The 22,001-nt window shown below is 49.6% G+C and overlaps 1 protein-coding gene across 1 annotated transcript; it reads right to left on the reverse strand.

Annotated features, from left to right (window-relative positions):
- Nucleotides 1–5,475: 5,475 nt before the first annotated feature.
- LOC127315682 (cyclin-dependent kinase D-1) lies at nt 5,476–12,495 on the reverse strand. Its single transcript, XM_051346152.1, has 7 exons — nt 12,152–12,495; nt 11,155–11,453; nt 10,974–11,082; nt 8,968–9,093; nt 6,632–6,867; nt 6,210–6,539; nt 5,476–6,082 (listed from the first exon to the last, which is right to left on the reverse strand). Exons 1-7 carry the CDS (start codon nt 12,275–12,277, stop codon nt 6,019–6,021), a joined length of 1,290 nt encoding a protein of 429 aa, XP_051202112.1. The 5' UTR covers nt 12,278–12,495; the 3' UTR covers nt 5,476–6,018.
- Between the last annotated feature and the right edge of the window lie 9,506 nt (nt 12,496–22,001).

Here is a 22,001-nt window from a genome sequence, read left to right on the forward strand (position 1 = left end):
AAGTCTACTTTATTGAAAGCCGAACTTCTCGGTAATGTGTCACACTTTTGTTAGCAAAGGTGTTCAGCTCATAGCTATAGTTAACATATACTAATCATTTTTCCTCATTCGTTCTGTGGCTCATAGTTATATAGATCTGTGCAGATGTTAGTTGAGTTGCGGCTCCATTTAGCTTGACCTCAAATTAAACTAGAATATTTTCTACTCGAGACATTCTCTATAACTCCTGGCAGAAAATAGACATTCCCATGCATGCACGAAGCAAATATCTCGTTTAAATTTTAGCAAGCATAGTCTCCCCTCTAACGGTAGCAAAAATATTGTTTTACGTGTAATAAAGGATAGCATATATAAGCGAAATACCACATGGAGTGCCCTTTAAAGTACATTTTTTATTTGCAAGAACATTTCCTTAATTTGTGAGTCAAAATACATGTATGATCAATTAACAATAAAATCGTACGCTTACTCGAGTAGAATATTTCTACTATAAGAGGATAGAAGCATACATAAGCCTACATGTTTTATTTTATGTTTATAACATACATTATCTTACATGGTACTCTTCGTTAGAGACAATTTCATGACTGTTGGAGATGCTCTTACTTGCACTATGTTACAAGTTCACATGCATCCGCTGCAGACATCATCTGTAAAGCTAGCAAAAGTATCTTTTTCCACATGGAATCTGACATCTAGATGAATTTTCCTATGACATGCCTCGAGATCAACCCGCCTTACCTACAGACCATTGGATATCCTAGCCCTGAACACTGCCATTTATCTGTGGTCCTCACTTGCAACACCCCAGTTAAAACATTGCTCGGAAAACATTAGGCAAATGATTGACTGCAAGGCTCGCTACTGAAACGTTGCCCTCTTAAGAGCATCTCCAGTCGCGTCCTCCAAAACGTCCCCCAAAGCGTCCTCCAAAGGGATTTGGGGCGCGCCGGATAGAAAATGCGTTCCAGCTGCGTCCCCCAAATCTCATTTTTGTCCGGCGCGCCTCGATACGGTGTCCGGCGCCCCGAGCCCGTCCCCGTCCCACAGGGGACGCACCGGGGACGCCGGACACAATGAAAAGCGAGACGGGGAGTGGTGGGACCGACCCGTCAGCGGCACAGGGAAAATTCGTCTCACACTCCCGCCAAATCCCGCCGCTCCCGCCAAATCGCGCCTATACCGCCGCGCATTTCAGGCCTCCCAAAACATATCCCGCCGCCGATTCATTTCTCCTATCCCGCCGTCCACCCGCCGTCCACCCGCCGGCGCTACGCTCTCCACATGGCGCCGCCGACAGCCCCCAAAAAGATGGCGAAGAAAGCGGCCAGGAAGCCGCCGGGCAATGGGACGAAAGGGGCGACAGCGCCGTTCGCGAGGCCGCGGAAGGCGCCGGCTTTGAAGAAGAAGCCTGAAGGATGGACCGACGATCAATGGCAGCAAGATTGCCTGCGCCGGAAGCTATCGACGGCGGAGCGGAAAGGACGGAGGGCGGTGGACCAGCACCAGCACATACTGTCTGGGTGTATCGCCGCCACCAACGCGAGCCCATATAGTACGAACGTGCCGGTGTACGTTCCGGGAGTCTTCTCTCCGTCGTCATCCGCCTTCTACAACGACGGCCCCTCCGGCACTCCCGGGTGCGTGACGCCTAACTTGTCGCCGCACTACCAGGATGCGCTGCCGCACGGCGGCTTCAACCCCAACAACCTCTACTCCCCGGCGTACGAGCAGCGCGAGCCAGGACCCGGTCCGGACGGCGACCCTTTCACCGGCCGCAGGGGTCCGCTCGAATACGACGGCGCTGGTGCTGAGGAGGACGGCGGGGTTGAGGAGGAGGACGATGAGGAAGAGGACGGGGTGGAGGACGACGAGGAGGACGACGATGAGGACGAAGAGGGCGGCGAGGAAGAGGACGACGAGGGTGCCGGTGACGATGATCTCGTGGAGGTAGACGCGGACGGCGTGAGGACGAAGAAGAAGAAGAAGAAGAAGAAGAAGAAGAAGAAGAAGAAGAAGAAGAAGAAGAAGAAGGCGTCGGGCACACGAGGCCCAAAGTGGACGCCTCTGGAAGATCTTTGTCTGTGCGAGTCGTGGGCGACGGTGAGCCATGACTCCATCATCGGCGCCAACCAAAAAGGCGGGAAGTATTGGGCGAGGATCAAGGCCGAGTTCGATGAGCGCAAGCTCATCAACAGTGAGTACAAGAAAGTGCCAATGAAGAGGAGCCAGAAGGCAATGTCGACGCGATGGGCCATCATCCAGGCGTCGGTGAACTCCTTCCATGGGTACCATCAGGACTTAGAGACCAGAGGCGGCAGCGGCGCCGACGTCGCCCAACTGGTACGACTCTTTCTTCCATAATCCGTAGCGCCTACATTGTGTTCGATGAAATGACTCTGCTTCCTTTGGTTAGTTTGATAGGGCCATGGAGGTTTACGCGAGGAACTCAGATGGGCATAAGCCGTTCGCGCTGATGCATTGCTATAGCAAGCTCAAAGGGAATGAGAAATGGCGGTTGACGCGCCTGTCGTTGTCCAAGGGGAAGGACGCCATTGATCTGGACGCGCCGCTAGCAACTTCGACAGGGCGTCCTACTGGCAACAAGGCTGCCAAGGCCGCCTTGGCCGACGCTGCGTCGTCTGAGAAGACGCAGGCGTCGATCACGAAATGCCTCGCCGACGTCTCCTCGACCTTTCTCTCCCGCGCCAAAAAGAACGACGAAAGGTGGGTGGAGCTGCTCAAGAGGCAAGAGGAGAAGCTGGAGCTCAAGAAACGTAGGGATGACATGTCCCTGCTGAGAACGTCGATAGAGGGAATGTCTCCCCGGACGCGAGCGGCGCACAACTTCTTCAAAGGCCAGATCCTCGACGACATCGAAACCAAAATGGCGGCGGCGGACGCGGCGGCCCGGGCAGCGGCATCGGCGGCAGCGGCAGTGCAGCAAGAGCAGGCTGACGCGTCTTCTACTGCTACACCTGCGTCGGCCTCTGCGTCGGCGACGGAGCAGACGCACCATGCACAGCAACAGGCAGATCGCGGCGAGGTCATCGTGCTCGACGGGCCTGCGTCGACTCAGGATACGACGCCGTCGCCCAACCCCTTCCCCTTCTTCTAATTTGCATGCACCACCGGTCTGTAATATGATCGCGCGCCCAGTACTTTGATCGATCGCCGCTACTCTGATCGCGACGAATCGACGGGAACGATCTCTTTTGAATGCATCTATTTGAATTTCTGATTGGGGGCGGCGTTTGGCGGACGCGGCTGGGGAGCGACGTCCCCCAAAGGCGGCACGAACAAAACACGTCCCCCAAACGCTCAATTCGGCGCGGTTTGGGGGACGCTTTGGGGGACGCGGCTGGAGATGCTCTAAACATGTGTTTTGATCAGAGTAGGCCAACGTCCTCATAGGTAACATTTGTACTTGAACGAAAATTTAAAACATCACTGAAATTTTTTCGTAGATACAAATTGAATTATAAATTAAACCTAATTTACTTGCTGGGGGGCCCTGCCTCGCCGTCGTTGGCCCCAACGTTGTTTGGCCTGCGCCCATGTCTCGACCCTGGTCTACTGTGATGCGGGCCAGGATGGCATCGTCGCACACATGCCAAGTTTGGGCAGTGAGACGCTCCCCTGTGCCATCTCGTAGGAGTCGATGATGGCCTTCTACTCTGGATTCGCCGGCTCCAGCCCTTCGGACCATTGCTCGTCCTCTTCCACCGCATTCCGCATCGTCTCCTCATTGACTTCCTCGTCAAACTCGCCAAAGTCGTCGTGTGAAAGTTCCTCCTCCGGTGGCGGTGGTGGGATGACGTGGGCCAACATTGAATAGGTAGTTGCAAGGCGGCGAGGCATGTAATAGGCGGGGAGGCTGGAAAGGATGAGTGTGGGATGCCTCGCCGCGTAGTGGCCGAGCTTTTATAGCGGAGCAATAGACGGAAAACGACAAAAAATGGTGGAAGAGTGGAAGTGGGCATTAACGCGGGTGAGGGGCAACGAATGCGATATATCGCCGCCCAGGAACCATCCCAGGCATTCATAAGGTTAGATTATTGTCTCTATGACATGGCTAATTCATTGGACAACATCCTACGTAGCATTGGCAGCGGGCTTGCATCTGGCGCCTCCAGACCGTTCTATGTGGGTAAGGGTTGGCCTAGAGGCGCCGAACAAAAAAAAAAATTGGCACGCCAAACCTTGAACGACTTTGGGGACCATGACTGAGCATGTTGTATGGTCCGGTGCCCCAAATAACACTCCGAGGAGATATTTAGAGCATCTTCAGTCGTGTCCTCCAAAGCGGTCTCCAAACGATTGGATCGAGCGTTTGGGGACGACGATTCGTCCCGCGTTTGGGGTGCGTCGCTCCTTAGCCGCCGCCCCCAAACACATCCCCAAACATTAAAATGACTTTTTTTGTTCTTGTTTTTATTTTATTTTTCGCATTTTCATTTTAATAGAGAGAAGGTACATTACAAAAAATAATACCGTAATACGTAGTTTGAAACATGGGTTAAAACATTGCAAAATGAGAAAATCTAAATAGTGTTGGCCTCGCGGATTTCGTGTATTCGCTGCCAAGAAAGAACACTCTCAGGCTGTCACCGAAACTGAAAAATCCAGCTGGTTGAGAGAGTGCATGGTTGTTGTTCTTCGATGCGCAGGAAAAATATCAGAAAACCTACACAAGTGGCTTCAATTGGTCGGTGGCCACCTTCGCTGCAAAGAAAGACCACTCGCCATGTTCAATCATCGTCTTCATCGTCGCCGATGTGGTAGTGCCGGCGGCAGGACGTGTCATCGAACACCTTCACGCTCAGCTCCTCGCCGCCTTGGTAGCAGAAGTTTAGCACACAGTTGGCTTGGAGGTCGTGGAGTGCGCGAACTTCTCTCAGCCAGTGTGGAGGTACATCTTATTGCGCCCGTCGAAGAGCACGTCCGGGGGTAGGTAAGGGAGCAGTGGCACGCATTAACACCGACATGGAGAGCTAGGCGCGACGAGACGTGTCATTGCGCCTTTGTGAAAACTGCACCGTCGCTACGCGCCAATAACTTTTGTCATGAGGTAGCCGACGGTTGAGCGTTGTTTGTGTGTCAATGATGTGTCGGGCCAGTCACCCCCACCTCGCTCTGTCCGGCGCGCCCGAAGCATCCCCTATGGAGCGAGGACGGACTCGGAGTGCCAAACAGAGACTAGAGAGCTCTTATGAGACCTCCCAATGACCCTTTGGAGAGACTATACCTGCGAATTCCATGAGCATAGAAAACAAAGTTACCTCCCGTTTCGGAATAGATGATATCCAATGCAGTGAAATTTCTTTGACAACAATATATAGATATATTTAAGTTGGTCCGTTAAAAATGACTAATTGTGACTAAAAGATTGTTTATGTCTAAAACATATATTTATTTGCTATAATAATTGCATTAGAAATGTGCCTACAAACTGCAATTATAGAACAGTTCATCTGGAATCAACACTTCATTTTCTCATTTTTCTTTTTGGCCACCAATCCACTGTTACATAGCCGTACAAAAAACCAATATATAACCTGCTCTTGGTTACAAGAATTACTGCACCTAAGATGCCTTACTAAACAACACTCAAAGCTCATTGTCCACACAAGAACAAAATGACGAACCAAACTGATGTATCCAATAAAGATTACAGAACTGAGGTTCTCGCTGGAGCAAACTCACGTATCCAATATAGATTACGGACTGGGGTTCCCGCCGGAGCAAACTCATGTACCCAATAAATATTACAAATCGAGGAGCCTTCTCCATGGACCCGTGCACCTCTCTCAGTGTAAATTAGGGACTCTCTTCACTTTCCGGTTCATGAGCTGGCTGGGCAGTTATACGATAGCATCACAGTTGATTGTGTCAGCCGTCTTCGGTGAAGTTTTTATGGCTTTGGGCACATTGTTTTGTTGGTAAAATAGTGGAATTGTCACCCCAAAGAATAATCAACACGTCGGCGAGGGAAAAAATGGTGCATGCAAGCTTCTTTTACTCTGCGTACCCAAAGTCAGGATCCATATCTAATTTCCTTTTTAAACGTGACTTGTCGGCACTGCAAAGAAGGTTATAATGCTCAATATTTCACATGAAGAGAGTTAAATAAACACAATCTTATAAATTAGCTATAGGCACAATGCTCATCTTAAAAACTGAGATAAGTTCCTGCCGGTGCTGCTTACCTGTTCAATGTTGGTCTAGGAGCTGGTCGTGTGCCAAACACAACTCCAACATCAACTGACATTGGTATTCTAGAACTCTGACTGGACATGTTCTCATCAGTATGCCGCCTCAAGCCTGTAGGAGGAATTTCTTCTGCTTTCTCTGCTCGATGAATATTGCTTTCTGTCCCATCAGGGGCAGACACCCTGCGCAACTTCCTCGGCGGGGACAGAACGACAGGGCCGCCCTGCAGGTTCAGATCAGGTATCTTGTCATTCCCTGAGTCCCCTTTCAGCTTTGGTCTTGGAAGTAAAGCCGGTTTTGTTGGCGCCGGTACTGATGAGAAGTACCTTCACATGAAAAGATAAGCATAGTTTTGTTATCCATGCTGGTAACAGAGAAAGGCTAGGCTTGTGTTTCGGATCGGTCCACATTGACATACCTGTGCTCAAGAGCCTGCTGAGCGGTAATCCTCGCTTTTGGGTCATATGTAAACATTTTTGACAGAAGATCCAAAGCATCATCACTGGCCATTGGAAACAACGAGCGAAGTGGAGGAGCAGAGACAAACTGATATTCGACATAATCTGGAAGATAAACCATGTCCGGCCATTGAGAAGACTTTGGAGTTCCAAACGCCGCAAAGATCTTCCCAAGCTGGTCAATGTCACTAGAACCCTGCATCATTTACTGTTAGAAACTTGGAGTGCCCCTGAAGCTCGTTGAATGCAAAAATAGTTGCTAATCATTGACATAAACTAGATTTCTGTAGTTTCAATAGTCAGGTACACCAATAAAAATGTCACCCAAAGGGATGTTTTTTACCCTCCTTATTAAGGATTAATCCAGGAAAGAAGCCATTTGTTAGAAGCATCATCCTAAAGGATTTAACAAAGAGACGCCTACAAAAGCCACATGTGAGAGTCCTGTCCTAAATTGTCTATTGCACTCAAGAAACTTTACAGGACTACTTAATATAGGGCTAAATAAACTTGCAGAGAGAAATCTTATCCCGAAAAACTTTTGAATGGAAGTTTTCTCTCCTATATCGAGGCAATAGATATAAACCTAAAAAAATTCTAGATCAATTGCAGCTTCAGACTCGGGAAACAGTGCAAAGTTGACATGAAAAGGTTCAGCATAAAGCGTTCGATGAGAATCTAAAATAAAAATAAACTACCATTGAAGCTAGTAAGAACTCGACTTATGATTTTATAAGCAAAAAATAAAACCATAATGGTGAGCACAGAGCAAATTGGGCATTTGTAATGTGCCAGAAAATAAAAATTATCGGAAACAACTAAATGTTGATCGAAATAATTTAATCGCCAGATGTGATACCATCTAGAACAAACAAATCAGAAGATACTTTTTTTACATGAATCAGAAGATACTTTAAGTTATATTATTGGCTGGTTGTTATAATGTCACAACATACTGTCAATTTGTGTACCTGTACCATAATGAACTACTTGACATTTCGTCATGCATTTCAAATGCCACAAAAATCATCTCAACCATGCTTGCATGGATCTTTCCAATAGCCAAATATATTTGATCAAATTAATCAGTCAGACAGTCCACAATAAGATAAGAAAACAAATTGCCACAACTTGTCTTAATAAAAAAATGCTTGACCATTCACTTGATTGAAACATGCACAATCACTAGCATTATACATTCAAGTTCTAGCCTCACCGCTTCCTTTGTATATTTTTTCAATCGGATCAAGTCAATAAAGTTCTACAGTACAAGCAGAATTACAAGCAGAAAGTACAAGTTTGATTGGTAAAAGTGCCATGCTGAGTAGCCAGAAGTGACCAGAACAGTGCAGACTGAAAACCTTTCTGTGGCCAATATATGTATGACTAAAACAATTAGGTACCCTGCTCTCAGCCATACGTTGGACCCAAATAATATTATGCATATAAACGTGCACACAACCAAATAAAAAAGAAGAATACAACATCAGAATGGGAGAGAGGAAAAACACAAGAGGTCACTTATGCACAAGAGAGTCTGCGAAGAAAAAGAGAGATAACACGATTTTCTTGCTAGCCCCTGAGAAAGCACAATCAACATGGCATTTCCTTTTAGGTTTAGTTTTGTCATTTTCGGACAGAAAAGGAAGCACAAGTTAATGAAAAATAACTAAATCTGGTATAGCCAGTACCAACCACAGCCATGTCTCTAGAACCTAGACACTGACCCAATGGAGAGAATGATTTATAGGTGAACCAGTCGCACTGGTTACTGAAATAGCAATATTGTGAAGTTGAACAACATATTAACATGTACCAAAATTTGAACCAAGCTTAATTCAACTGAACCTTTCTTTATCACACTTTCAGTTTTGACAAATCTGGCACAAATGATGCTTAGATGCTGTGGCCTGTGGCTAAGAGAAAACAGCTTTTTGTTTATACAATCTATAGTCAAATGTTCTCGCATCCTCCAAAAATATATAAAGTCATACATTAAGGCAGTTTACCCAATTTAATCCATCTGCGGTACAAAGCAGTCTACTTGCGGGAACAACACAATCACCCTACAGGAGCAGATCAATTCTTTTTTTTTGCCAGTTGTACTTATAGTCTGCTCAAGCTTTGGAAACAATGTTTTGAGTTGTGACATAAAACTATTTTACCCATGCAGTTCTCACAGCATCAGTCGTACACATGTTACATTCAAAAAGCACAGATAATATATCTTAATCAGGAAAAGATTAAAATGAATAAATACATTAACCACATTGAGCATACTAGGAGGCCGTTAAACCTGGAGAAAGGGTCGTCTAAGCAGCAATTCAGCAAAAATACAACCAGCAGCCCAGACATCAACAGCAGATCCATATTGCTTAGTGCCAAACAATAATTCCGGCGCTCGATACCATCGTGCAAAGACCTATTTGTGGCGAAAAATAGTCAAATTTCAAATGCCCATCAACTCAAATGAAAAATAAAGTATAAACTTATCACATTGTAGTAAAGCACACTATAGAAAATATCATAATGCCTACATGATGTTTAATGTTACTGGATAAAAGCGATGGAAAACAAGATCTTCCAGATATGACGTGAAAAAAAAAACTTGCGGGGAGGATAAAATGTAACATGTTATGAGCAGGAATATAGAATTAAGAAATACTCAGATAGATATGTGATATTATCCAGATAGGCAGGATAATAATTTAGAGATAGAGATCAGATCATGTATCATCTGGAAAGGAATATAGAATTAAGAAATACTCAGATAGATATGTGATATTATCCAGATAGGCAGGATAATAATTTAGAGATAGAGATCAGATCATGTATCATCTGGAACATTATTTAGGGGTAAAGTAAGTTTTCCCATGAGGGACACCATATGTACCAACTATCGGGCAAATAATAAGAGAATAATTATCAATCTATTGCCTCCCTAGTTCATCCTCCCTAATCTATGTTCTACTCCCCAAGCTCCCAAGCCATGCTGTCCGGCCATCTTCATGGCAGCAGTTACTCAGTTTGTTCCAATTTGGTATCAGAGCCAACTGTTGTGCTGCCAACAACAGCTCGCAGCAGGTTCTATCCTACGGCAATGGCACACCATTCCTATCAATTGCCACCTGTGATGGCTTGGGTTTGGAAGGATGAAAATCACTAACAGTTTGCCTAAATCATTTACAATAGTTAGCATCTTTTCTAATCATCATTGGTGACTTTGAAGGAAGCATCCTTGCTAAATCAATAATTTGTAGCGTTGTTATTATGTAATAAAGAGAGGTCCAAAAGCTCATATCGGAAGCACATAATATTAAAGGAATGTCCTCGGAATATCATAGTGTCCTATCTAGAAAGCTTTTCAACATCCTAGAAAAGTGAGCACCTTCAAGGATATTCCACTAAGGCCTTAGCTGGTTTAAGATATTGCATGTTATAAAAATTAGCAGGCAATTGCTACTGCCAGGGGCTAGAATTGTGTCCCAATCGACTACGCCATGCCATCCGGCCATCTTCATGGCAGCGGTTGCCCACTTTGTTCAAATCTGGTACAAGAGCCAACTGCTGCTCCGTCACCAACTGCTAGCAGCAGTGTGTTTGATCCTATGGCAATGGCACACTATCCTTATCAACAGCCATTGGTGATGGCTTAGGCTTGGAAGGATGAAAAGGCAGTAGAGCCTAAATCGTTCACAATAGTTAGCATGCTCTCTAATAATGATTGATGAGTTTTGAAGGAAGCGTCCTTGCTAAATCAATAATTGTAGCAAAGACTGATCCAAGAACTCATATAGGAAGCAAATAATTCAAATGTTTCCGGAATATCATAAAGATAAGTATACATTTGTTCCATCCAGAAATCTTTTCTACATCCTAGAAAAGTGAGCAGCTTCAAGGATACTTCACTTAGGCCTTAGCTGGTTGAAGAGATTGCATCTTTTAAACTTTAGCAGGCAAATGCTACTGCGAGGGGCTAGAATAGTGTGCCAAATTACATTAGGAACAGAAGCTATAAACAAACTTATCTACTGCCCAAATGCCAAGGTACTCCAAATTAATATTGTTATTGGAAAAAAGTATAAGATCAACAAATATTGATAAGCATGTGTCGTGTTCTTAATCAACAAGCAGAAAAAACATCAACCCAGATTATACAGACGGCCTAGAAAAATATGGAGGATAAGAAGTAATAATACTACTTGAAGAAAGTAATCGGTACACTTTATTTCTCTAGACAGTTTCTGGGATTCTGTGCCAGAGTTAAGTGATTGCATATAAAGAGAAATAAATAACAAGAACCTGGTGAGTGAAGTTGCGTTCTGGGCTCCCAAATATGCGCGCCAGACCAAAATCCCCAAGCTTGAGCTGTCCTTCAGCACCGATAAGCAAATTATTTGGTTTCATATCCCTGCAGTATGCAGCTTGTGTTAAGGACTCAAATCTTGTTTTCTTAGAAAGAAATTAGCCAGATAGTTTGTACCTGTGTAGCACCCATTTCTTGTGGCAGAAGGATAGACCTTTCAACATCATCTGAATGTATGATTTTATGTCCGCTGGAGATAACACAATGTTCCTATCACGTATGACAGCTTCCAGGTCTGTTTCCATGAACTCGAACACAAGGTGCAAGTTTCCCTTGTAAGGGAAGGCATCGATCAGCTCGATAATGTTAGGATCTTTGAGCTCCTTGAGCAGCTTGATTTCCCTCAACGCTGTGAAGTTGACGCCTTCCTTGTACTTCCCTAGCCGGATTCTCTTGATTGCAACTGTCACCCCAGTCTGAAAACAAATATCATGGCATTCGTGATCGTTAGCTCCAACGGGCCGAAGCATCACAGTAAAATCTTAGCAAGCATCAGCAAAAGCATAACGCAACCTTTCACAGCACTAAATTCAATAGAGCTGAAAGAGTTCCCTTGGGAATCATGAAAACCTGTTAAATGAAAATTTAACACCTTGGACCCCTAAGGTCCACTAGGCAACCTTTCACGACACTAAATTCAAGAGAGCAGAAAGATTTCGCTTGGGAATACTACTGAAAACCTCTTGAATGAAAATTTAACACCTTGGACCCCTAAGAGTACGAGGTCCACTACAGAACAACCCTACTATATCCTACAGATGCATGATTACTAAATATCACATGTTAATTAACCTGTGACTCCACTAAAACAGATTTGTCAACACCAGCACTATAGCTAAAACCCATCACAGTGTCAACAAGACCAGCTCAACCGGCGCTGCTTCTGCTGAAAGCATCCCTAGCCAATTTATACCGAGCCCGTACATCCATCTACGTCAATTCACAGAGCCGCCGCGACCCAGAAGTCCTAACCCCTAAGCTCAATCGCTCCGACGCCTCTCCCTCACAAGACAGACGGGCGGACCAGGGGTGACGGAAGTAGCCAAGGCCTAATTCTCGATCGGCGGGCGCAGATCAGCGCGGCGCGAGGGTTTAGGAGTGGGGAAGGAGCGACCTTGGTGTCGATGGCCTTGAAGACGACTCCGTACGTGCCCTCTCCGAGGACCTCGCGCTTGAGGTAGCGGTCCGCCACGCGCTTGGTGCCGGCGTCCTCGTCGCCGCCGCCGCCGCCGCTCGACATGGGGGGCGGGGCCCACTTGTGGGCGGCTGGGGCGGCAAGGGGAGAGGGTGGGGCGGGGTCTTCCCGGGCCGCCGGAAGAGAGATGCGGGGGCGGGGGCGGGGGGAGGTGGACGCGGTATGCGCTGCCGCTGCCGCCTGCCGTTGGCCGCCGGGGAGGAGGAAGAATTCTCCTTTTTTCCGGAAGTCTATTTGGGGTCCCTAGGTATTTGCACGCGGTTGTGGTTCTAAAATGGGTTTATCGGCCCTTTTTTGCTGGCCGTCCTGTCGACTCGAGTGTCGACCGCTCCACCCACGCCCGTTTGGATCGGGATTAATCTGGACCGGCTCGCTCGCTGCCTGAGGGTTTCGTTGTTGCGGACCGTTGGAAACGCGAGTGAGGCCCGTGGGGTGCAAAAAAAAGGTTACAGTCCTGTTTGCTTGTTTTTTTAAAAAAACATAAGGCTCGAGAGTCCAGCTTTAAATTAATAAAGCCATCAACCGGCTAGGATACAATAGTGCTGATTACACAAACTTGAACAAGGTAAAAGAAAGAGGCAAAGCCCTAGAGGAACTACAGAGAATTCCACTCGGTAGCGCCACCAAAGAGCCCACAAGTACAAGCTACGGAGAACTGCCGCGGACGGAAAGAGACGTGCCAAGCGAGGAGGAGAAGCACCAGCGTCAAAGAGATGAAGATCCGGCTCCGAGACCACCTCGCCTTGCTGCCGCCGAAGGAGGGACCCTTCCCATCTCATCGGCCAACACAGAACCTAGAGGTGGTTGAGCGCCCAAAAAAGTCTTGAACTTGCTGACTGCCGCCATAGGCCTCACCATAGACACACCCAAACCGCACCACCGTCATTGTCACCACATCGATAGCCCTCTGTCCCCTCGACCCAAAGCGGCGCCTCCAAGGAGGAGAACGACGCATTGCGCCATCGTCGCCCGGCCAAAGCCTGAGTTTTCACCCGGGAAGAAGAGGAAATAGGGGAGGGTTGCTCACCAGCCCTTCAAGAAGGAGAACGGCGATAGAATCGTCGCTGTCGATGTGGCTGGCACCGAGCCAGCCAAGAGTTTCCCCCGGCAGCTCCCCACCGAACTCGCACGGACGCAGAACGGGCAGTCCGAGGACCAACCATGCCGTATCTGGCGCAGAGAGACCGGAAAGTGGAGACGCCAACGAACAGACGAAGAACACGCCGGAGCACGACTACGCCGCACCAGCCATCCGCCGACTCCTCACCGTACACACGGCCAAGTAGATCGGCCAGCACCAGCGAACGCCACCCGCCTTCCGGTCGACGTCGCCACCCACCGTCCAGGGCCGCCGCCCCGGCGTCCAAACTCCGCCCGCCACAGAACCGAGGGAGCCCGGAGGACCACAAAGCAAGGGATCCGCCTCCAAAAGCGCTCGTCGGCCGGCAGCACCACCACGGACCTGGAAGTGGCCAGAGCAGCACCTGCAGCCTCATGGCTACCTGTGGTACCAGATCTAGGGATTTGGTGGGCTCGGCCGGGCCAGGGGCCCCTGCCCCGGCCGCGCGCGGCGGCCGCCTGGCTGCGCGCCGTCCGGCTCCACTCACGAGGTATTGCGCCGCCGTCGACCGCCGGGTGCCATGGACGCCCTCCCTCACGCCGCGCCGCCCACCTCCAACAGACCGCATCGGGCCGAGCTCGCGCCGCCCGCCGTGGCAGAAGCTTCCGCGGAAGCCGCCGCCGCCCCGAGCACGCACATCCCGCAGAGCCGCCGCGCCGCCACGCCCCCTGCCCAGCGCCGCGCCTCCCCACACCGATGCCGCCCGCGCCGCCATCACCGCGAGGAGGAGAGAAGGCGCCCCGCCGCCGCCGACGCCGACCGAGCTTTGCCCGGTGGCGCCTCCTGGCGGCGGCGAGGCGGGGGAGAGAAGGACGGGGCTGGCGGCGGCGGCGGACTAGGGTTTCGCCCTGGGACTCGCGGGAGCCCAGGACGAAACGATCTCAGATTCCCCCTCCTGTTTGCTTGTCAATAATAGGTTTTCTCGCATACCCGAAAACGAAAGACATGTAGAGAAAGATGGTGGGATTCGTAGCATAGAAAACAAAAAATTTCCTACCACGAGAACGCAATCCAAGTCAAGATGCAATCTAGAAGATGTTAGCAATGAGAGGATGAACGAGACTAACCCTTAAAGATTTCCAAAGCCTACGAGATTAGATCTCGTTGTTGCAGAAGATGATCACTTGCCGCTTTCAATAGCGCGTAGAAGATCTTGACGGTGCCACAAACGGGCAGCACCTCCGTACTCGGTCACGCGTTCGGTGTTGATGACGATGTCCTTCTCCCCGTTCCAGTGGGTAGCGGAAGTAGTAGATCCTCCTCGGAAATCCGGCAGCACGATGGCGTGGTGGCGGTGGTGATGAAGAACTCCGGCAGGGCTTCGCCTAAGCGTATGCGGGAGTTGTATGTCGAGGAGAGGTAGCTAGGGTTTGGGGAGAGGGGGCTTGGGCGCCGGCCAACTAGGGGCTGCGGCCAAGGGTGGCTAGGTGTGGCCGGTGACGTGGACATTACCCTTCGGGTAACCGACATTGCCCTATCCTGTATTGACTAATTGGAGGCCCATGAAGACACCTGGAGGCAAGATGGGCCACCTGGTCGGCGCACCAGAGGAATCCTTGACGCGAAAGACAAGGAAGCAGCCGAACAAGGAAAGTTTAGATCTAAAACTACTGTAAACCTAGTCGTACTCGGTTAGACCTCTTGAGACCTGGCCTCCTATATAAAGGCCAGGAAAGGGGCTGCCGAGGGACACAATCAATCGTAGCAACCTTAGCCACCAGAAAATCTAGAGCTAGGTCGCCGTAGTACTTAGCTTCTCGACGAGATCTCTGCCGAACTATTCGGCACCCCATTGTAACCCATTATCATCATAATCAAGAACAGACAGGCAGGACGTAAGGGTTTTACCTCACCGAGGGCCCCGAACCTAGGTAAATCGCTCTCCCCGCTTGTCTGTGAACCGATGTCTCGTGTCAGCTTGCAGGATTCCGCTAACCCTAAGCCCCAATCGGAGGGCATTGCCGAGGAGTACCCTCGACAATTGGCGCCGTCTGTGGGAACCCTGTCGGCACAAGATCGGACATCGGCGGAGCCCGTCATGTCATCAGCAGCTTCATCAACACCATCATCGCCTCATCTGGTAAGCCCGATTCGTTTCGGCTCCTATGAATTCACCCCGCACAGCGATTCGTCTCGCTCGACCTTCTCCGATCTACAAGGCAACATGGAGATGACCTTCGGGAGCATCCACTACAATGTCAACTCGGAAGGAATACTTCGGCTGCTGGAATCACCCATCTCCAGATCGACGAGCCCAAGCGCGTCGTCATCACTCGACCTTTCGGCTGGCCTGACAAGTCCGTCGAGTTCGCCCGCGCCTTCGGCTCCCCGTTCGGCATCCTCCATGTCGGTTGGATCCGACGATCCCGCGTCCTCGGAGCTAACCTCGTACTACTGCATGAACTGTGATACCAGGCACGGGCTGGGATCGAGCGACACACCGTTCATCTGCAATGCACATTATTCCTCGGGAGAGGACAGCATCGACAGCATCGCCCGAGGAGACACCCGAAGAGCAGCGCCCCACCAAGTTTATGTTGCTAACAGGGGAGACGGAGATCGCACCCCCCGTTCCAGCAGGCGAGCTAGTTTTAAGAACAGCGCCAGCAACAACAACAGCGACCACACCATCGCAGAGGAGGACTGGGCAGCAGCCAAGGCAGTCGTGCTTAACAATACGCCACTTCCGGCAGGAACCACGATTGGCACTCTCAATGCTTACCGCTCCATATTGGAGAAAAATCGGGAGCGACTATCCAAAGAACAAGCCACCCTCGAGAGATGCCTATCTGCGGCAGAACGATCCAGCGAGCGACGAAGGGGCTCACAAGGAAGTGCCTCTCGAAGTACTCACGGGGCAGGCAAACATCAATCAAGAATGTCCAGGCTCTCGGAAGACGATGCTAGAGAAATAACATCAAATCTGACCAAGTCCTTCATGACCACAGACACCGCGGGCATGCCACGGCCAAAGACCGTCGCGGGAGCAACCGCCAATCTCGCTGCATACCTCATCAATCAGCGCCCTGAAGGTTCCATGGCTCAAGCCCACCGAGGTGCCCTAGAAAGTCTCGCGATATTGGGAGACAATCTGGTCCCGAGAAAGGACAAGACTACGTTACAAGCTAGTGGCTCAAAGCACCATGCGAGAGACGCTCGGGATGAAATTACCCAGAGCAGGATCGACAAAGCATGGCGGCGACGCGCCGCCAGGGAGGAACACGATAGTGATTCTTCGGATGAGAGTCAGGAGAACGACGGCGAGCTTAGGGGAGCCGATTGTTTAAGCTACAAAATTCAGGAGGCGATGCCACCCAGGAAGTTCAAACCCACCCCTACTGACACTGCCAAATACGATGGGCAGCAGGAACCGAGGTCCTGGATAGACGACTATCTGCAGACCGTGATTCTGCTAAAGGGGAACCAGATAGCAGCAATGCAGTGCCTGCAGCTCTACCTAAAGGACTCAGCACGAGCCTGGTTAAGAGGTCCGCCGAAGGGTTCCATTAAATCATGGGACGACCTAGTAGAGGCTTTCGTTGCCAACTTCCAAGCAACGTACAAAAGGCCCGTCGGGATCGAAGAGTTACGGCATTGCCAGCAAAAGAAGAAGGAATCGATGCGTTCATACATCGGGAGATTCACCAAACTCCTGAACGCTACAGAAGACGTATCTGTCGACAGAGCAATCGACGCCTTTAGCGACGTCATCCGACGTGAAAGCTACATAGAAGAACTCGGACGCAAGAAGCCGAAGACCATAACCAAGTTAATGGAAATCGCCAACAGCTGGGCAGATGGCGAGGACAACGTTCAAAAGCCGCGACAGCGCAGTGATGACGAAGACGATGACCAGCCGAAGCATGACTCGGGTGGTCGAAGGGATCGCAACAAGAGGAGGAAGAACTGCAGCTATGAAGACAACAACCTGGTAGCCGCAGGGTATTCTGATCGGCAGGACGATCGGTATGACGACAGGCGAGATGATCGACAGGACGGTAATCGGAACAACTCTGGGAACCGTGGCAATTATAAACCGCGACAATAGAGGACTCCCGAACTGCCCTACGCTGAACAGATCAACGCTCCCTGTTACTTGCACTCGTATACCGATTCCAAGGACGGTAAAACAAAGTCCAGTCACATGCTCAGGGATTGTCGGCAGTTCATTGATATGCACAAACTCATCCAGCAGGCAGGTCAGCAACAGCTACCACCACCACCACCTCCACCTCCACCACAACATCAGGTCCAGCAGGCTCAACCTCATCAACCCAACGAGGCATTTCCACCACCACGTGGGCAGATGAGTATGATCCACAGGACAGGTGTTTCAAGGAGAGAAATGAAGAAGCTCACTCGAGAAATCAACCTGGCAGAAAGCATCATGGCAAACATCCCTAAGTATGTCGAGTGGTCGTCTCAGAACATCACGTTCAGCCGAGCGGATCACCCGATGACTATACCAAAACCAGGACACGCTGCCCTAGTGGTCGAAGCGCAGGTAGGAGGATTCAAGATGAGCAAAGTCTTCATGGACGGTGGAAGTGGACTCAATCTGATATTCCTTGACACAATCAAGAGTATGGGGATTACCATGAGAATGCTAGAAGAATCAGACACCCGCTTCCGTGGGATCCTCCCTACTTCACTGGCGTACTCTCTTGGCAAAGTTTACCTGAACGTCGTCTTTGGCAAACCCGACAATTTCAGGAAGGAAAAGATCGAGTTCGAAGTCGTGAACTGGGAGTCGCAGTATCACGCTATACTCGGGAGACCAGCTTATGCCAAGTTCATGGCTGTACCGCACTACGCATACCTCAAGCTGAAAATGCCTGGGAACAACGGGACAAACATTACAGTCTATGGAAGTTTCTCACGCTCAGACAATTGTGATCGGGACTTTCAGAGGATTGCTGCTAAGTTTGGCCTGAGGCAGGAAATTGTTGACCTTCCGTCGAAGACATCGTCACGCAGTATTAAGGAAGAAGAACACGTTAGAGGGGCAAAGAAGAAGTCAGCCGACCTCGCCCTTGAAGCTCCGGCAGCACAAACTTCGGCAGCCCAAGCTTCGGCAGCAAAGGCTTCGGCAGTTGATGATGCAGAAGATATAGGAGGCAGCAAGACACTGACAATCGCTGCCCAGACCCCTGGCGAAGTCGACGACGCTTCAAAAAACACCAATACAGTGACCAAGCCAGAAGATGAGAAGAACCCCTTCAATACTTAAGCAATCTACTAGTGTTTAGTTTCCCTTTCCTTTTCAAACAGGGCTCTCCCTTTTTCGCCCTTCACCCTTGAAAAGCTTTGCAGTTGATCGGAGCACCTAAACCGCATCTTTGTAAACCTTGTCTACGCCCCGTGGCAAACGATGATCCAACACAGTACGCGGCAAAGGATCGTGCTCCGAAAAATGCCTCTACGAGTGTTACAGGATGCAAAATAAACAAGGACATTAACCCTTCCCTCTGCTATAGATGCCTCTACGAGCGCCGTAAATAGCAAGAGTCCGGAAGTACACATCAACACAACCCACGTTCGATATTTTACTTACGGAAATATCAAAAGAACAACGGGTTCACCAGCAGTCATTACACCCGAAATATTCGGGAGTGACTGTCGAAGCATACGTCGGTTGAAGGCATAGTTGCGCATACAACGGGATTAGCAAAACCCGCAACACGAGCTGATCACTCAAAAGATTCGCCGACCAACGAATACATACACGACTAAACGAGCAATTAAGATTTGCTCCTTCAAAATTTGCCAACGGCATCAACATGGTAAAAATACATATACATGTATCTACCAAATAATAAACCTCGGTTAAACAATCCTAACATTTGGATCAAGTAGCCAAAACATTTATTTACAAAAACAATCTTAACCCTTGAAATCACCCTTGCGGAGTGTCTCTTTCTTCAGGTACCTTTGAATCCTTCTCCAGCTTGTCGACAATCATATTGGCGGGCAGCAATACCTTCGGATACAACGTCTCCAAATCACCAGTTGCGTTAGCAATAGACAGCAAGCTCGCTGAAGGATAACGTGCAAGAACAAGGGCAAGTGTAAACCTGGCCCCTGCAAAGACTTGTGCCCGCACCAAGTCCCGAATCTTCTTGGTATTCCCAAACTCCGACATCAGAGTTAGTAGCGTGGGGGAACCTTGTTCAAGGGAAACATTATCCTCCAAACTACCCTCAACAGCTCGCGTGACGCGCGGGAACGCCTCAATGAATACAAGACTGACTACATCGGCCCAAAGTGCTTTGGCAGGATGATTCGAGAGGAACCAAAGCCAAGGATGAACCTCAAGCTACCCGGAAACCTGAAGAATTATGATGGCACGGAAAGGCCGAATACCTGGATCGAAGATTATTACAATGCAGTGACCTTTGCCGCAGGAACCCCTAACATCGCCTGCCGCATGCTTGAGCTGTACCTTGTAGGTCCAGCCCGGATCTGGCTCAGCGACCTCGAGAAGAACTCCATCTTTTGCTGGTTCGACCTGAAGAACGCCTTCGAAAAACATCAAGGAACTTCCTCACCCGATGGCTAGCAACCAGGAATGAGTGTGAAAATGTTGATCACACCACGGCTATGCACGCCTTTATAGGTGGACTGCAGAGGGGAGGATTGTTGCGGCACAAGCTCACTTGCTTGGCTAACGCAAACAATCTGACTTTGGATGACATGATCTCCATTGCCAGCGATCATACTGCCGCCGATGACGACGCAGGCAGAGATCTAGCAGCTACAACAATTCCCCTGCATCAGCAGAAGAAGAACCTTGATAACGGTAACAGCAGCGACAATAAGCGGAAAAACCCCCCTGATGACCAGAAGAGTGGCGGATCCGAGATGGTCGCAATGGCTTTCCAACGCGGAGGTCAAGGAGGCGGAAGAGGACGCGGTCGCGGAGGCGGAGCCGGCAGGGGCCAGCAGCGTGGTGATGAAGTCACCGCTGCCGCATCCCGCGCCCCCCAAACGTACGAAGAGTACAGAGACATGCCCTGCCTGGCCCATCTGGATCCGGCTACGGGGAAGTCCACTCACACTAACCGCAACTACAAGTGGGTCAATGATCTGAAAAACGACCCGGAAGCAGGATACAAGCGAGCCCGGAAGCACCGCCCACGCGGCAAAGGAGGCAAGGGCAAGAACAAGGACAAAGAAGAGGACAGTTCCGAGGCGATGGATGAGGATGATGCTTCGCCGGATCCCAAGGGAGGATCCGCAGCTAAATCCAACCCTTTCGACAAAAAGAGTGTAGGTGCGTACCACACCTTCCTCGGAACCCCAACAGTCCGCGCCAGCAAGTCAGCTTTCCGGATCCTGAACGCCACAGTTCCGGGTGTGCCGCAGTATGTCAGGTGGTCGGAAGTCCCGTGCACATTTGATAGGCAGGATCATCCTACCATTGTGCCAAAAGAGTGCTACGCCTTGGTTGTAAGTCTCCGCATCGACGGCTATGACTTCTCCAAGTGCCTCATGGATGGCGGAGCCAGCTTGAACATCATGTACCTGGAGATTCTGGAGCGGATGAACCTTACCAAGGAACAGCTCAAACACAGCAACACTGAGTTTCATGGTGTGGTTCCGGGTAAAAAGGCGAACTCCCTCGGCAGCATCAGACTTCCCGTGGCCTTTGGCGATGTTAATAATTTTCGTAAAGAGATGATCACGTTTGAGGTCGTGCCCTTCAAGAGCTCCTACCACGTCATCTTCGGCAGGCCCACCTACCACAAGTTCCACGCAAGAGCGTGCTACATCTACAACAAGCTCAAGATTCCGGGTCCCAACGGTATGATTACCGTATCCGAAGACTATAAAAAGGCTCATGAGTGCGAGTTGGGCGAAGCCGCCTTCGCAGAGTCTGTGATATCTGGAGAGGAGCTGAAAGGCTACAGAGCCGCGGTGGATCCGACTGAAATGCAGACCACCAAGAAACAGTTCTCCGAACAGAAAAATTCCTTCAAGGCCGCGATAGAGACCAAGAAAGTCAACTTCAAGGAAGGAGACACTATCAAGCAGGTCTCGGTCGGAGCCAACATGGATCCCAAATAGGAAGACGCGCTCGTCGAGTTTCTCCGCGCTAACATGGACATCTTCGCATGGCAGCCTTCTGACATGTCCGGAGTACCAAGGGAACTCGCCGAGCACTACCTCAACATAAACCCGGGGGCTAAACCGGTGAAGCAAGCTATGCGACGCTTTGGAGATAAGAAGCGTCGCGCCATAGGAATGGAATTAGCAAAGTTACTAGAGACAGGTTTTGTAGTAGAAGTTATCAATACTGATTGGGTCGCAAATCCCGTCCTTGTACCCAAAAAGAATTTTGAAATACTAAGAATGTGCATCGATTACTCCGGCTTGAATAAGCATTGTCCGAAGGATCCGTTTCCCCTGCCGCGCATTGACCAAGTCATTGATTCGACGGCAGGGGCGGAACTTCTGTGTTTTCTTGACGCATATTCCGGGTATCACCAGATCCGGATGAAGAAGTCCGACCAAAAGGCGACCTCGTTCATCACCCGTTTGGCACTTACTGCTATGTTACCATGCTTTTTGGTTTGAAAAACGCAGGTGCCACCTACCAACGTACGATGCAGCGGTGCTTGAAGGACCAAATTGGCCGAAACGTACACA

Source organism: Lolium perenne, chromosome 1 (genome assembly GCF_019359855.2).
Source record: "Lolium perenne isolate Kyuss_39 chromosome 1, Kyuss_2.0, whole genome shotgun sequence".
NCBI classification, from domain to species: Eukaryota; Viridiplantae; Streptophyta; class Magnoliopsida; order Poales; family Poaceae; genus Lolium; species Lolium perenne.